This window comes from Lytechinus variegatus, chromosome 1, assembly GCF_018143015.1.
Source record: "Lytechinus variegatus isolate NC3 chromosome 1, Lvar_3.0, whole genome shotgun sequence".
Classification (NCBI taxonomy): Eukaryota; Metazoa; Echinodermata; class Echinoidea; order Temnopleuroida; family Toxopneustidae; genus Lytechinus; species Lytechinus variegatus.
In genome coordinates, this window is record NC_054740.1 from 59,753,177 (window position 1) to 59,771,668 (window position 18,492).

The 18,492-nt window shown below is 38.5% G+C and overlaps 1 protein-coding gene across 1 annotated transcript in view; it reads right to left on the reverse strand.

The window, feature by feature from the left end:
- Window positions 1-4,428: 4,428 nt before the first annotated feature.
- LOC121418485 (dual specificity protein kinase splA-like) overlaps window positions 4,429-18,492 on the reverse strand; it is a 31,957-nt gene continuing 17,893 nt past the window's right edge. Inside the window, exons 3-12 of the mRNA XM_041612394.1 lie at window positions 15,966-16,119; window positions 14,904-15,167; window positions 13,886-13,997; window positions 12,293-12,402; window positions 10,568-10,710; window positions 9,755-9,877; window positions 8,687-8,817; window positions 7,029-7,135; window positions 5,621-5,802; window positions 4,429-5,139 (exon numbers count right to left, since the gene is read on the reverse strand). Of these exons, the coding sequence (XP_041468328.1) occupies window positions 5,115-5,139; window positions 5,621-5,802; window positions 7,029-7,135; window positions 8,687-8,817; window positions 9,755-9,877; window positions 10,568-10,710; window positions 12,293-12,402; window positions 13,886-13,997; window positions 14,904-15,167; window positions 15,966-16,119 (1,351 nt within the window). The 3' untranslated portion in view covers window positions 4,429-5,114. The remainder of the gene's footprint in view (window positions 5,140-5,620; window positions 5,803-7,028; window positions 7,136-8,686; window positions 8,818-9,754; window positions 9,878-10,567; window positions 10,711-12,292; window positions 12,403-13,885; window positions 13,998-14,903; window positions 15,168-15,965; window positions 16,120-18,492) is intronic.

The following is an 18,492-nucleotide window of genomic DNA, read 5'->3' on the forward strand; positions in this document are numbered from 1 at the left end:
AATGACATTTGCATATTAATGAATATCGTACAGATGATGTGGAGCGTTGTGGCCCTGTGGATTAGTCTTCCAACTTTTTTTTTTTTTTTTTTATCCACATTGCGCAGCACTCAATCCAAGAGAGATGAATGGGTACCTGGCAGGACTTTATTCCTCGAAAACCCAGGGTAATAATATCCAGGTCATTGGACATAATGTGATATGTGCTAAACAAGAACTGATTTATTATCATTAACCAATTCCTGATGAAAGTTGCAGGCAAAATATATGAGATACCATATTGGCCTTCAATTTGATGTAGGCAAAAAATTGACCACCCCTTGTACACTTCCAGAACCAGTTAGTTGGATCAGTTGGTAGAATGTACTTCTCACAAACAGGTGTGGGGGGTATTTGCTACCACCCTGTTCGGCGTTCAACATTTAGAGTACAGAGCCTCATCGGTCTGGAGCTGCACAGTGGCTGCCGGGCTCACAATAAATTGGGTAAAGAGAATTATGGAATATTTCTTAACTCAGATTTCTATTACGAACATTAAAATATTATCTTAATCACAATCCCTGATTGAAAACTCTGGGATTGTATGGGAATCTTTATCATTGGAACACACAGTAGATTTATGTCATAAATATTTCCAAGGAGAAGCTGATATCATTGTGGCAAGTGGTAGAAACTGATGGACAATAGCAGCAATTCTTAAGGGTTCACTACCCTCAGGCCTTGGTTTGAGATCTCAAGACTGTCTGAGCATCCAAAGACCACTCCATAAACCACATCTACAAGTTACTTCTGTCATTGCTTTGTAAGCCAAAAATAGTGTAGATATACACCTCAGATGCCACAAAATTATCAAGAATATTACTAGGTCTACATTCTATACAAGTGAACGCAACTTTGTAAGTAACCCAAGTTTGGCAAGTTTTACCATTATGCCTGTATGATTTGCCTGGTATGATTTTGACAACCTCATCCATCACCACTATTTCCTCCTTTCTACATTCTTCTGATATGAAAGGGTATTTTTTTTTTTTTTTTTTTTTGGCACATGAACACCTCAATATTACATATTGCTGAGGACTTGGAACAGATTTCAAATAATGAAAAGTAAAGGCAAAGAAATAGTCTTCTCCCTACTGCTTGTGGGGAAGGGTTAGTGTTAGATTGTCATAAGTCCCGGTTATGAGTGGGGGCCCTGAAATATGGTGCATTGAAAGAACGCCTGGCGGCCCCGTTCCCCACCATGAGGATTCCTATGACTTTCCCAGCGGCCCCTTTCATTCCTGGCGTCGCTACCAGAGCAAGGGAAGAGGGGGATGACCTTTTAAGTTCATTATAGGTCTAGGGTATGGAGCTAGAGCTAGCGTATGGAGGTCTCTGGTCTGGGCCTGGCCCTGGACTAGGGCCTGGCGGACTACATGTGTAGGTCTACTCGAGGAGAGCTAATAACAAGTCTTGTCAGCTGTGGTGTTGGCTGAAAAAGAATTGTGCAATACTTCATGAAAGTGTCCATAAACAAGTCCTTACCTTCGCAAGGAAGCTTATTGAGAATGAGAAGTCCAGCTCAGTAGCTGCCCCTTTCTCAATCATCTTGAGAGCATCTAGTCTTTAGCCCTCCTTGCCCTTGTGCATAGCAGTGTTGATTGCTGCTTGCTCATACTGGAGATCAGCGATTTTGTGACTCTAGCAATAAGTTCTTGTCATTGGTAGAGACTCAGTCCAAGCCGCTCAGCTTCACTACGAGCGGATATCAGATACCCCTAGTAGTACATCGCGAAAACCATACCGCTCCGGGCGGCCACGTCCAGCGCTGCAACTGTAAGCTGATAGTCGGCTGAGTGGTAACCAGTGCCGCGGCGAGGGTTACGGCCCGATCTAGTCTTCCTCGCTCCCGCATCCCCGACACGGAAAGCAACGTCCGGGGCCGAAGGGATGCACAAAAAATCCTCAAAGTCTTGAGCGGTAAACCGATAAAGTTCGAGACTTCTTTACTGATGGGTATAGGCTGAGAGTGTTGCTTATCTGGGAGCGGACGTCCCGAAAGCAGGATCTATATACGGAACGTCCATCTTGATCGCAGACGGACGAGTTCAGGCGGAAGATTGACTTCTCTCTCGCTCATTATTCGCTAGCTACGTATACGCTACTGGTATACTGTTTTCGGCCCGAAGATGAGGGCAGTATTTAAAAGGCATGTTCCCACTAGTCGGAGTATCACGTTTGAGTAAGCCAGAACTCTCTCGTACCCCTAATGGTGAATCTCTCGATCGAATCCCATTTGCTGGGCAGCTTTCAGGGAATGCAAGGAGCTGCTACACTGTTAGAAAATTTATCCTTAAAATAAAAGAAGTTCCTGCAGCAGAGTCTCGAGAACACCTGTAATCTTAGCGAATTGCGTAATCTTACAGGAAATTGGTATTTGGTGTATGGAGACTTACATATTTCCTTGAATAAAACACCCTTTTTCCCCTTTTTAAACAGACCTGTTCTGTAGAATTGCAGAAAAGTTCCTGTTTAATGAATTTACAGAATGATTCTGTTATTGCTTTCTGCATAATCTTCTGTTTATTTTCTGTAAAATCACGGTGTTTTTTTTTTTTTTTTTTTACAGTGTATAAGGATTTGATTGGGGAAATCGCCCCCAATCTCTTCTAATGAATTGGGTCGGTGGTAATCGAATTCCGAATCAGATTCTCCCACGATGGAAAACTATTATCTACGGCTAGTACGAGGCGAGTTATCATTAGCCCCAACTCCGCGATCTGTATGAGGCGATCTAGGCCTCTTTCTCTCTACGTCTAGAGCATTGAATTATGGTCTAGAATGAGTCGAGTTTTCATTAGCTCATTGTCTCGGGCGGCTAGGGGTCGGGATGGGTCGATTGCAGCACCCGATGGGGGAGGATCGCCTGCAAGGCTTCCAAGATCCAACTACTACAATTGTTAATAATTTCTCTTAATTATTATTTTAAACCGCATGTACGTAGAATAGATCTTAATTCCACAGCACTGAATGAACTCCTGCACAATTCTACAAGTACGATGATACACCAACCTGGTGGACTGTAATGATAACTGATGATGACCCGTCTCGGCGGGGTCTGGCAATGAATGGACTGACCGGTCACAATCCCGGGCCAGTCGAAGCTTCTTATAAAATATAGGGGTTGTAGTGGGTCGTTAACTCGAGCCTGATTGTCATTAGAACACGAGTGGTCATCGCGAGGCTTCTTCTTGCCCGCCCTATACTCTTTGATGAGAAGTTTTAGTTACCCCGATCGGAAGGAGTGTAAACAGCTTCTTCCGATTTATCCGTACCCTTGTCTACTTCCCGCCTAAGGGGCTGGGTGTCTGATTGTGTAGTGTCATTAGCCGGCGTTGTCTTGGCCGGGTTACAAGTGTTAGACTTCTTATTCTTCGGCTTTATCTTGGCCGCCTTATCATCGTGCTGTTATTATTTCTCGGCTTTGTCTTGACCGAGATAATGGCCCTCGGCTTTATCTTGACCGAGTTGATCTCCCCTATTTATTGAGATCTTAGGGTTGGAAAATAATGCTTATTTCAGTTATTTCTTCAGACATCGTGATTCATAAAAAAAAATTGCGCGGTGGCTAAACGTTTCGAGTGTACTCAACGACGTCGCGGTAACGAAAGAGGAGGCTTATATGTGGCGAGGGGGTTTTATGGGTCTCGTCCCGTGACGGGTTTCCCAGGCTATCTGATTGCAGTTAGCCTCTTTCGGGGAGTTTTTTACCGGTGGCTATTCGAGTCAGGGTAACGAATAGCAATTTGATGAGATGGTATAGGTAAGTATAGCGCAGTGTAGTAAATCTTTTGGTGTTGTGTTGGGCCAATTTTTACTAAAGCACAGTACCAAATTTGAAATAGTTGTTTTATGGTAGGGATCAGCACTAGATGTTGGGTGAACTAATCATACTAATGTCATTTTGGAACCTTTTTTGTAAACTCTGTTACATGTTGGATCTCAGTTTTGCTTCCTTAGGAAATGCACAAATTACTCCCTACCTGTATGACCTACGTCCCCTGAATAATATTAATGTCATAGTACTTCCCAAGCAATGATTACAGAAGGTCAAAAGTTCTAGGAATTAAACAAAAGGTAAGATAAGGGATTAATAGATTTTGACATAAAAAAGAAAGATACTTCTCAAACATTCTGCCCTAATATTGAATTAAGATTATGCAAGTGCTAACAATAACAATAGCAATTGATTGTTTTTATCCCTGACAAGTCAATTTCATACTCATCCATCTTCCTACAATTTCACTTCCTTAAGAAGAATAAATTCTGCTTTAAGCTATCCAAACTCATCAAAATATGCAGTTACCCTACAGATATGAATATAAGATATCCTTTTCAATTTTGAAAATTGAAGAAATGAAAATGAATCCTGAAAATCAATCACTATGTGATTTTTCGATTCACTATTGTGGAGGCTAAACTTCATATACAGGTGTACATAAAAGGTTCATATATTTACAGATATATATTCACAAAAAGCTGAAGGTTCGAAAGACTCAAGAAAGTATAAAAATTTCAGATGTTAAGTACTCGTGCATTATATGCGCAAAGACTATTTTTTGAAGAGAGAATATTGTAAAAATGAGCAATTTCTTCCTTTTCAATATTCAGTTTTAAAAATTGTATCATTTTTTGTTCATAAAGTGACACCAGCGTCCCGTTTAATATAAGGTAGACTTTGCAAAAGTCAAGCATTCCATAAATGATGAATGATTGACAGAGTACCTGCTTTCTGATTCACCTCACCCTTTCTGTACCATGATTGCCGATGTAACGCCTGCAGTATTTGTGGAAGAGAGAATCTTGAAAAGTCTGTGGGTGCAGCCTACATGCAACGATGGTCGAAACAGACTCTCTGCAAACACTGAACTGGAGGTCAAAATTGCATGCCTGTGTTCTACTTTTGATTTCTATTGACTTCTTTCTCTACTTGACAGAAATGGAGGGCATTGGAAAACTCCTGAAACGATGCTATGGAAAACAGCGGTTGACATGTTACCATGGGAACGGATGTTAGTTGTAAAATGAAGAGACTGTGTAGAGAGGAGTCGATATTGCTCTGGCGAAAGACACTGTCATGAAGTTGATAGAGTATGGTCCCTGGAGGATGAGATAAAATGAGAAAGAACAAGAGAAACAATGCAATTTTGTTTTTAGCCAACTTTGCAATTATGAGGGTTTTGGAAACTATATGAATAAAATTGCGACAGTTGGAATTTTTTTTATGTTTTGTGAAATCTATGTACTTACAGTAATTGTACAAAGAAGAATAATTTCACAGTTCAGATAGGTCAACTCAGTACATGCAATTTTGATTGCTTGAAAGCATTATATTGACCAAGCATTGAAAGCATTATATTGACCAAGAATCTAAAGAAGTTCCTTCTCTTATTGGAATTGTAAATCATGTTAGGCTGGTACAGTCTGTCCACTTTCAATGAAAGATTTTTTTATGGGGAAATGCATTAGAGTAACACACATAATCTAAATAAAAATGTAAATCTAAATTCAAAACATTTTACAAATTTTATGATAAGTGATCTGAAAATACAATGTATAACAAGTGGTTGTAAAAAATTACCTGTTTTTATGAGTTGAGGGCAGCATTGAACTGTCTGCTGATATTAGCCTCCGAGCGTGACCGGGTCTTGTTTTCTTCATCTCCCCTCTATCGTACCCACTGGTAGGAAACACCCCTGCTCCAACACCCCCACGGGAAGAGCCTTTACGCTTCGTATCTGCAGTCTTTGTCCTTTTGAGTGGCTGTCAGATAAAGACAATTTAAAATGAAAATGTAAAAGAAATGACATGGAACATTTGCTGCTTCTCAGGGGAAAATGAAGGAAAATTCAATACTTTTAAAAGGAATTCATTATTGTGGTCCCCCAAATGGTAAAAGGCTTTGGTAGCCAATAAAAATCAAGCTTTCCATTGTTTTTAACCTTTATTTTCCCCCAGTCCAACAATCTCACTATGCATTGCATTATAGATCAGACGCTTTTCGTAAACTTACAAATTCCTAAATTGAACTCCAAGATAGGTCAGTAAAGTATAACCTGTTCATGTTCTTCAGTGCCAGTATTCTCAAATAAGTTAAAAAACCTATTTTTCTATATTATGTTATCTTGCAAAGCACATTGAGCATGTTCAATGGAAAAGCGCTATTGCTCAACATATGTAATGGCAAAGTCACAATTATGAAATGAGCGACATTATTCAAATAATGGTTAAAGGCAATTAGTAATTTCCTGCAGGAAAATCAAAATCATTAATTCAGATGGCAATTTTTCGCTCCTCATTTCAATTCTTGAAGTCAGACAGGAATTGGTAGAGCTACATGAGAAAAATGGTCACCCAGTTTTTCACCAAGATATCTACAAAGTCACAATAAAAACTTCTTTTAGCAGGCAGGTGCCTGTGCCTCACGCTCTGCAACCAACATGGCCTGCCTGTCGGGTGCTCTCAGGCATGGTCTATGGCAAACCTTTATCATTATTACCTTTTTAACAAGTTAATGACTTGAGTTTTTCCTAAAAAGTTCAGATGGGTGTTTCATAAAGCTGTTCGTAAGTTTAGAGCGACTTTAAGAATGACTAGTGATCGCTTCTTGTGGAAAACGGTACGCACCAAAATGTTCATTGGCGATGGTTTAGTGCATTCTTAAAGTCGCTCTTAACATACAAACAGCTTTATGAAACATTTCCCAGGTATTGTTGAACATCGTCTATTCAATGCTTCCTACTCTTAATTGTTCCTGAATCTATTACTATTATATTTGTACTTTTTCTCTTTCGCTCTTTCTTTCACTGCGCCTTGGACACTCTGCAGAGTGGATTTGGTGCATTACAAATCACATATATTCTTATTATTATTATTTAAGAGATGTAGTAAACCTCTATCTATTAGAAGTAAATTCAATTACTTTTGACATGGTTAATTCATCCCTTAAATCATTGTCCAAAATGGTGATTGAAGACACGCCATCATACCTTTCTGTTGATCACTGCTAAGATATCGTTGACAGGAACGAAGATCCCATGATTTCTTGGGCACCAGAAATATCTTACACCATGGACCATCCCATCATGCTTCCCAACTGAAGAGCAAAAGAAATGGAAAACTATCAATTATGTGCTTCCGAAGCTACTTGGATATTGTCTCCCTGGATTGAGCATGGCAAGCCTTCAATAGTGCACAAGCATTTCAAGAAAAATTCCCTGCCAGGTATCCATATACCTTACCTGGGTTAGTTGCAGCACAATGTTGATAAATTTCTTGCTGAAAGAAATTACGCCATGGCTGGGATTCAAACACACGACCTTCTATTTCAAAGTCTTAAAGGCAATCCACGTAGGAAAAGAATAATGTTAACAAAATTAGTTAATACTCTGCATCCCGGGGGGTCACACTCCATATGGCCCGCTACGCACCCGCATCCATAAAAAGCGTCGAAAAGGGTCCCGTTTCAGGCACTCAGGTGTCAACGTCTTGAGCAAAAAAAGGTAGCATTTAAGCACTATTCGCTGGTAAATCGCCCTATGGGTAGCCTTTTTGCTCTCTTTACGCCATTAAGGGGTGCAAATTTCATTTAGGCAAATTTGAGGAAACCCGGGAGCAGACCTAAGTCATAAACACCATGAAGGGCGTGATTTTAAGGGATACAAAATAATCCTCGCACACGTCAGCCAGCGCAGCAGGCCTAGCTAGTCTCTTACACCTAGCTCTATACTTGCAGCACACATCACCTATACCAACCCGCTCACAGGTATCAAATTAATTGATTTCTATGTTTACGCAACTTAGGGTATCAAATTAGGGAATTTCCTTGTTCACGCCACTTAGGGTGGCTTTTCTTGTGGGTTACGCCATTTAGGGTTGCAAATTTATTTAATGTAGTTACGCCGTTTAGGGTGCATTTCTGAGGTTGTCGGACATGGATGGATAGCAGTCCATGTGGAGAGCGACCCCCCCTGGTCTGCATCATTCATACTGATGGCATGAGATATCATCTCACAGCTGCCATAATAAAGAATAAACACCAAAACTGGTGGAATGCCTCTGACAGTCTCGCTTGCATTACACAATGCGATAAAGCAGTAGTGCTGACTTTGAAAACATTGATTGAATAATTATTCACAGAAGAAAACATTCATATAATAATAAAATACTATGTCCACTGACTCAAAAACCTTTGAACATGATCATGTGACCTAAAACATGTACAAAACAATTAAACAAATACCCTCAACATGGCCAAAGTTCACTGACCTTTAAATGACCTGTGATCTTGGTCATTTGACCTGAAACATGCACATTTGAACGGTGACTTAAGACTTGTCAACTACATCCATGTCCACATTTCATCCACTCCATCCATAAACTTTCAAAGTTATGATGGCAATTCAAAAATTACCCCAACATGGCCTAAGTTGATTGACCTGAAACTCGTACAGGAAATTCAGGGATATATGGTTGCTCTTAGGCCCAAGTTTCATGAACTAGATCCATAAACTTTTAAAGTTATGACAACAGTTTCCCAAATACATCTTCCATCATACATCTTTATTCAACTGCAAATAAAACCTTGTACTGTTCAATCTGGCTTATTAAACCATGCATGAGACGCAGTCACAAATGACAATATTACCTGGAGCATCTAGATGAAGTCCAACAAATACAGTATTTGGTACTGAACTCTTTTCTAGGTGGCCAATAAACCTGACAAAGCCAGTCCTCTCTCCTTTAATCAACACATGGTCTTCAAGTCTCACAGTCAGGCTGTAAAAGTAAAAAAAAAGAGGATTGATAATTTAACTTTTGGTATTTTAGATGTCAAGCTATAGTCAATAAAGAATCCTGTACTAGCTTTATATGATCCAACATCATAATATAATGTTTATTGTTCAGTTTAGTCGCAACACCGGCAACAAGGAAGGCTGGGCCGGGACCGCCATATCGTAACCACATAGCAACGCATATTCAATGTGACGTCAGTTACATCATCGCGCATCAAATATGCAAATGAGACATATTACTACATTAGAAGAAACTGATTATCCATTCTTCAGCTTGATAAATCAAAGACATCTAATTGCAGACATCAAACAAAACAATTTCTTGAATATTAAGTCATTAAAATCATACTATACCAAACTTAGTAAACTTTTGCTAGATTAAACCAAAGAAATTAAAGTGCAGAAACATTTTTTTTCAGAGCACAAGAAAAAAAAAATCATTTACTGGAATGAAAGTGCTCCACCGACAATTGCCATGAAAAATGTTACATTTAGCAGGTTTATATAAATTTTCATCAAAATAGAGGCACAAAGACATTAATCACATATGAATTTGAAAACATAGCAACCAATCCCGGTGTGTTGGCTCAGTTGGTAGAGCATCCGTCTCACAACCAGGAGGTCGGGGGTTCAAACCCCGGCCGCATCACCAAAAGACGTTAAAAGATGGGAGTTGCTGCTACCCTGTTTGGCGTTCAACGATTACAGGGATAGAGCCTCATCGATCTGGCCACTGCACAGCGGCTGCCGGGCCCACGATCAATTGGGCAAAGCGAATTTTCGGAGTATTTCATTTCATGTCTATTTCGAACCATAAAATATGGATTTTCATCATTTTCATTTTTCATCATCTATTTCAGTGCTTTGTTTTTTTTCTCAAAAGTCAGACTACAGAAACACAAAATCAAGAGATGCTTTACTTGTTCTGGTTGTTCTCCGTTTTGTTGGTTCTTGTGCTGCTAATCCCATCTCCTCTATTGATAGGACTAGTTGGGTCTGGATTCCTAGGACTGACCTGTCTGGGGCTTGCTATAGGTGGAAGTCTGCAGGAAAGCATCAAAACCAAACATACTGCTGTGTATATGTGTTCTGGGTCAGGACCCATATTCACAACACCCAATTACCTGTAAGTCTAATTATCACCTAATTACAAAGGCTATGTTACACTAATAGGTGATTACTAGTCTTATTATTGTTTTATGAATATGGGTCCAGGTGGGTGTTTCATAAAGCTATTCGCAAGTTAGGAATGACTGGTGACCATTTCTTGCACTAAATGATTTATCCCTATGTAGCTGATTACCACCTAAGAACATGTTCCAGTCATGCATAAAGTCAAGAGGGGGAGAGGGAGGGGGAGGGAGGGAGGAGAGGCAGTCAGTCTGAACAAGCCTAATCACCTTTGTTCTGTTTATCATTTGTAGGTAATAAGGTGGGTGGGGTACTTCTGAAGTCACGTGAATGTGAGGGGGTGGTCTAAACAAGACTTACCCTTCGCTAAGTTTATCATGTGTTGTTGATAAGGTTGTGTGGGGGTACTTCTGAAATCCCACGAATGCTATTGGGGCGGGAGAGGAGGTCGGTCTAAACAAGTCTGACCCTTCACTATGTTTATCGTGTGTGGTGATAAGGTTGTGTGAGGTACTTCTGAAATCCCATGAATGCTATTGGGGGAGGGGAGAGGTAGGGAGAGGAGGGAAGGAGAGGAGGAAGCTAGCCTAAACAAGGCTTACCCGTCATTCTGTTTATCATGTGTTGGTGATAAGGGTGGGTGGGGTACTTCGGAAATCCCTTGGATGCTGTGACTCCGACTTCTCTTCAGTAGTGGAGTTGGAGACATCTCGTTTTCAATCTGAAATCCACACACTCCTCCCGTCTGCATTAGTGACAGAAATAAATAGGGATACAGTGAAATATGAAATAGCAAGTATATCTAGATTTCAAATGGCAATCCAATCAAAGTAATTAGAATTTCCTTACCTTAGAAGTAAAGGAAAAGAAGTTGATCAAGACAACATGAAATAATTTCCCCTAAAATTTTCATTGTACATAATAACACTGATAAATAACAAATGCATACACCCTGATGCCACAAAATACTGGGTAGGAAATTGTGATTAATGAAAATTAGATTTACATTGAATTGATAAGTATGCTTTATAATCACATTTCTTGTTTAAATTTTGAAATAAAAGATAAGACATTTATAGGTATATTGAGTATCCTTAGGGATGGAATTGTTTCATTTTTGCAATATTGTCGTTATCATTATTAACCTACCCACAGCTGCCAGTGCAAAATATGGGAAGAGTTAACGTTCTTCAAAGAAATGAAAATGGATTTACTACCTTTTGACACTGAGCTCTCTCTATGTTTGCATTCACTTTGTAATTTATCAGGGTGATAGGTCATTAAGGGTCAGTCTGATATGCGGTTTCAAAACTATATGAATTTATTACCTTTTAGCACCAAATTCTTCCTATATATTAGTTTTGTGATTTATCAGAGTGACAGGGCATTATAGGTTATTCCGATATCCGGTTTTCAAGATAAAGAGTTTCGAGGGCTCTGGTTTAAAAAGAAATGCCAGTAGTTGCAGTAAACACTGATTCCATGAGAAAGTCTGTAAAACCCGGCTTAATTGTCAGTATATCATGGAGGATCTAGATCTGGTACAGTGAACTTTGTGAAATCTTGAAATCTACGCTAAAAAATGTTCACGCTGAAGATCACCAACACAGATAGGCACACGTGGGACAGTGTATTATTATTGTTGGAATAAAGACCCGACGGAAGTGACCGAATCCGCGCTTATCCTTTGGCACATATTTTTTATTCATACAAACAGACACTTGGGTGGTTATTATATTAGATTCTGTAAAAAGTCATTTTGAGATCATTACCAATACTGGAATTTATCTTTAACCTCGCCTGACTTCTAATTCATGAAATATACAGGCTCACTGCAACAAAGTATATCAAGTAAATTGTTGCTACCATTAACATGGCATTGCATGGCCACGTCAAGCAACTGAAGGACTCTGGCCCATTTTTAAAGGAATTGTTAAATTACCAAAGGCTTTGTACATCATCATCATTTCTAATATAATTCTACTTTCCTGATATATATATATATATATATATCAAGATCATAGCTTAACATTTCAAAAAGAAATTCGTAGTCACACATGTGTCATTGATTAAAACTTTGCAAAATGTTTGATTACACAGGTCTTAAATCAACTATGATTTGATTCTTAAAAAAGTGCATTATTCAATGAAGAGGAGACGATACCAATAAGCAACATACTCAATGCGGGAATGAAGCCAATCATTTAACTTTGCTTGCATTTTAAAGACAAAACAAAAACAAAACTAATTAATTTTGCCTAGAATGAGTATCAAACACGGTATACATCTATTGCAATGAAAATTGCACAAAGTGTATATCACTCTACCTCTTTGTCTCCCGGTGACCATTCTTTCACTTTCGACCCCAGTCTGACCTCTTCCAGCTCGGCTCTGACTCTCAGGAGTTCATTCTCAAGAGCTTCCCTCGCTTGGCAAGCTGTCATATCAAATTCAATTTACGATCATTTTTTAAACATGAACTTGCAGTTTTTGCACCATCTAATGCACTTCCCTCTTTATGATTCAATAGTATACACTGGTGATCCCTTTCTTGCCCCCCCCCCCTTCCTCCTCATTTTTCAAAGTGGTATTCCCCCATTTGATACAAAGGATGGAAAATGTATCATTTAAAAAGTCAAAATCCAACCTATAGGGGAAAAGGGACAAACATCATATATCTATTCACTGACTTTCTGTGTCCTTTGCTCCATGGAGCTTGGCAGACAATGTAACTGTTTTAGTCACGTGTAAAGTTTGGTTATTTTAGTAGACCAAATAAAACAAGCTCTGTCATACCAAAGCCAACATATTTGTTTCACCCATCTTTGCAGTCACATAGATTCTGATGTTTCTTTACAATTTCAAAGTTAATCGGCCACAAATATTTTGCCCTGGTGGGCTGTTTGTAATTTAAGAGCGACTTTAAAAATGACTGTTGATCCTTTCTTGTGTTAAATTGTGTACACCAAAATGTTCATTGATGATGGTTTAACGCGTAAGAATGGATCACCATGTCTTTCTTAAAGTCGCTCTTAACTTACGAACAGCTTTATGAAACGGGCCCCAGAAAACAAACAGTAGCATGGTAACAACAACACACAGATTTATTGGTGGAAAAACAGATGACATAGAAACAAAACTTAGCAAGCAGAAGACAAATTAGGATTCAATGAGATTGTAGTTTCAGATTCAGTAATTGTTACAGTCTAGACGCAAAGATTTGATGGACCTAAATGGCTCCCAATGGAAAATGAATATACACAGATTGTGACCTAGAATGGAAAGTTCATGTCATGAGCTTCATGTGACTTTTAATCTGTCTATTTATGCTACAGGGAATACCAAACATCTTCTACAAATCAAAGCTTGTAAAAAGCATTAAAAGAGAGAAAAAAAGATGTTGTTGGAAACTGATTGTCTACACATGTAGTTGGCAATTATCTGCCTTGAACAGAAAGATACATGAGCTACATAAAATGAAATTACTTGGGCAACACAAAAAAATCATAAGTTATGTCATTTTTTATTGTAGAGATGTCTATGCATCTGTAATATATTTATTTCTTGCTTTTTTGTTGAATGCAAATTATTTTTTGGGGGGAGAAGTTATGTTATATAAAAAGTTATGATCACTGAAAGATTCTAAAAAAATCATTACAAATTTCAGTTTATTTCTACTATGTATGGAATTTGTAATGCCTTAGAGTAGCTTTTCTTAATAATCCTGGACAATTGATTACTCACATTCCTGAGTGCAACTCTACTGCAATCCTTAATGTCTTTAGTTTAAAAAAAACTTACTGTTGAGGACATAAAAACATACATCTAAATCAATACAAATGAAAAAGGAATACTAAATTTTTAGAGATTATCGAACTTATGTGTACACTTGAACATCCTAACAACTTTCTGTTTCTCACCTTCTTGGTACTGCTGCTGAAGACACATATCACCTTCTGGCACTTCTGAAGGTAAACTCTGAGTCTCAATTGACCTCCTTTCTAATGTTGAGGCGTGTGAATGGACATCACTCTGAAACATATGTCAAAGATCAAAGGTCAAATAAATCAATGATCGAAATGCTAAGGTCAATCTTGGGATTGGAAATGTGAAAATCAAAGGCCTGTTGTATGAACATTTAATAGGAACTCTGTTAATAACTCATCATGGAATATTGGCTTTTGAGCAACTGTTGAGCAACATGCCATACTCAACAGCCAATCAAAATTCAGTATCCCATAAAGAATTAGTACATGTTTATGTACATAATAAAATAGCAAAGTTACTATTATACTATGCATAGGACTCCCAGATCTTAGAACCAACGATTATTGAGCAGCTTGTATGAGAAAGCTGGAACCTACACTTTTGTGATGTGAATTGGATGAAGATGAAAAACTGGTGAATCAAAACAGCAGTTTCGTCCCGGACTCTGGACAAACTACATTTTGCCATTTTTCTCCAGCTCCGAAACTTTGAATGAAACTGCTGTTCCAGTTCACAAATATTCGACAAAGACCTCTCTGTTGTTCATTGCCATATGCCAGGGCATTTTGAATACATTCACTGCGTTTGAGATTGAGCCCGTATTCTGAAGTCAGGTTTACTTTAGACCATGGTCTAACTCAGTGCTAAAGTTATGGGAAGCCAAAAGCATCAAAATTCTTATTAAGTTGTTCTTATCTTTTTGTGCTCTTTCCTGATTCATCGATGGTGAAGACAATCATCTATTTACCTAGACAATTATGAATGATTTGAGAGCCAAATGAGTTGAAATATGATATATCTACCGGTAGTGATTTATGTAACAATTGGCTGTCCATACTTAAACCACAACTTTAAACCTGAGTTTAAGTTAAACCCGACTTCAGAATACGGGCCCATGAGTCTAAGAGCGTTGTAGAAGCAATTACTCCATAATATTCCAAACAGACCAACCTGTATGCTGGTAACACTTGGCACTCTATGGACTTCAGCCAGCACAAGACGTTGGTTGGGCAAGAGAGTTGATGATGATGATATTGGGTGGGGCTCCCCATCCTCTACTGGTGACTCTTGAGGGTGGGGCATCGATGGGACATCTGCCAAAGATCCACATGAAGCACTGGAGAGCTCCAAGGAGTTGGGGAGGGGTGGCGATGGGGAGCGGGGCGAGGAACACGGGCTGCATGGGGAACTCAGCAGGGGCGACTCGGCAGGTTTCTGGAATGAAAATTTGTACTCTTTCATTATGGTTTGTAAAAGAAAAAAAAAGACTAATCAGAAACTAATAAGGGCATGGGCTACATGGAAAAAATGGCAGGAGTGACTGCAGATTTCTGGCATGAAAATATGTACTCTTTCATTATAGGTTTCAAGATAATAAAGATCATCAAAAACTTATAGGAACCTACACTGTGGGCTGCATGGGGATCACAGCAGGAGTGACTGTGGATTTCTGGAATGAAAATTTGTATTCTGTCATGATAGGTTGCAACAGATTATTATTCAAAACAATCCGTTCATCAGATATTAATCAAGCAAATTTAAACACAACCTCCCTAAAATTAAACTAAATAAAACAGATATAAATGTCTAAAACTTAAAATATTTCAACTCAAGTTTTGACAAATATAAAAAGAATCTGTTTCTCATGAACCAATCTGTCATAGAAATCTGGAAGAACATGGAATTTCAAGGAAAACACAATTTCTTCATGCCAAGTAAGTAGAATTTTCAATGAATACATTAAAAATGAAATGATTGCAAAATCCTTAAAATAAGATGCATATCTATGGTGAAAACCTGACCATCAAACCAGTTCGAAGCATCATCTTTTCTCCCAAGATTTATCTGCATAGAAATTTATGTTTTTCTAAGATTTTCACTAATTACATTTCCTTTTATCATGTGCTTTGTACATCTCACTAAAGAATGAGAAATGCAATGATTAGAACACAGAAGAGCATGGAATTAGCATAAAAAAAAAACAACATCATAAAACTGGGTCTCTAATCTTACCTTTAATCTAGCACTAGATTGCCTTGACAACATCTGCATATCTATGTGAGGATGGGTGGGGCTAGTAGACCTACTTGTCCTGCCACTGAGACTTGCCCCGCTCTTTTTCAGTCTCTGGATTTCCGCACGCTGCTTCTCGATCGTCCGCTCTAACCTACAGATCAAGTGAGCACAGATAAAAAAGTTATCGGTTAAAGGGGGAGTAAACTGTGTGTGGTCTCTCATTGACTGTGTTATAGCCTTTTTACACAGGCTAAAATTTCCTTAACCCCGTACTATTGGTGGGGCTAAATGGCAATTTAGCCCCACCTATAGTACGGGGTTAAGCTTAGCCCACTTTCGTTTTACACAGCGTTTTTGCAAAGTGGGCTAACCCCACCAATAGTACGGGATTATTTGGCCCTGCAAAAAAGCAGGGTTATCCCACCAATTGCGGTGCTAAGAGCAATAGTACGGGGTTAAGCTCGCATGTGTAAAACGAAAGTGGGCTAAGCTTAACCCCGTACTATTTGGCCCCACCTATAGTACGGGGTTAAGGAAATTGTAGCGTGTGTAAAAAGTGTACGACTGAAGCACTTGTACTACGAATGATCAACAAAAACCACTAGTCCGGGGTTAGCGAGTTTCGTGTGTAAAAAGCAAGCATTTCTTATCCGGGGTTAGCAATAACAATTTGGCATGTGTGAAAAGGAAAAAAAATAGTACGGGGTTAAGGATAGTACGGGGTTAGCGATAGTCCGGGGTTAAGAAAATCCTGTGTAAAAAGGGCATTAATAGTCTTGAAATAAACATCTACTCATACTACAGAAAATAATATGAACTACAATAGTATTTATATAGAGAAACTAAAATGTTCTGAGAAGAAAAGTAATTGTTTTGCTACTTGGTAACATAATTATTGCGGTATAAATGTATTGAGTAGTTAATTAGCATGTTATCATTCAAGTGGGTCTTTATTACTAGATTACACTAGCATTGTGGGTCAGGAAAATGGCCAGGTATGAGTACTTGAGTTGAGGATGGCGCTATTGATTCGTATCTGTATTAAAGGACATACAAACCTTGTATAGTGCCACCTCAAGTTCTCAACCATTCAAATCTGGCCAGATGACGAACCCATGATGCAACATTCTGATCATTGCAGTCTTGCAATATTGGCCCAATTGAATTAAAACACACCAATCGAATACCAAATACATCAATGCCACATGTATATGTAACTACATGTAAGTAGCAAAACAAGTACTTTTCCTCTCAAAAGTATTTTCGTTTGTTAAAGAAAAAAACATGCTATTTTGTTCTCTGTATCATTAATAGTTACATTTCAAAACTTGAGACTAGCAATTTACCATACACAATAAGAATGCGTTGGTCAGTTCATTCCCATTAAAATGCATTTTGATCAACCCTTTGTATTTTCCCCTTGTATCCGCTACAAAATTTCCAGAATGGTTAATGATTTTTAAAGCCTGGCTAAAGCTTCTAAATGGTAAGAAATGAATATCAGCTAACATGCTAATTTACGCATAAGTGTAGTCACCTAAGTACTTTCAACCATGAATTCTCTAGTCAATGTTACTTTTGTTTTTTTTTTTAACCCCATATCTCCCGGGGTATTTTGATTCTTGTCATTCCGGGGGGGGGGGGGGCATTATGGCCCCCCCTTAAGATCTCAGCCGTGGATTGCGCGATCACGACAAAAATTTGCATGATGGTAGAGAATGACGTAATCTACGCAGTTGCATTGGTAAATCTCACTAAATTCATTTTTTAAAATTTTATATGAATTAATTATGCTAATTTATTCATGAAATCATACTTTTTGCTCTGATTCACTAAATATAGCTCCTAGAATGCTATTTTTTGGTGAAAATATTCTTTATAGCATTCCTAACAATTGTGAATGAAAAAAATTCTGGTACCAAGACCGATTTCTTATGTATTTTATTGCTTTTTAAAATTCTAATGTATTTCCTTTTTTTTCTTTTATTGTTTTTTTTAATGGAAATTGTTGCAGACTTAATTCTGATCATAAACAAGGCAAAATTAATTAAGTTTAATCAGTAAAAGTAGAAATAATGATACATTTATGAATTTTGGCTAAATACACAATTTGCATTGGATTTGTACATGAAATCACGTTTATGAGCAATTTGGGGTCTGGCATGCACTTACATAATGTTGTTCAATGTCGTTACCGCGTATCCGAGTGTCACAAATTTGGTCTCAAAATTTGCGCGAGACTTGAAAGTAAAAAGTCTGCGAGCAGCGAGGTCAACAAATTTTGCACAGCGGATATATCGCGAAAATTGTGGAGGGGGGCATTATGGCCCCCCCCCCTTGACAATTTTCGCGATATCCCCCCTCCCCCCCCCCCCCCCCCCGCGGGAGAATTAGGGTTAAAAAAAAGATCTGTTGATCACTGATCTTTGGGTATAAGAATCAGCACACACAAATTATATCTTGAAAGTATCAACCTCTTCTTCACAAAAGGGGGTAATATACATATATATATTATTGGTGCACA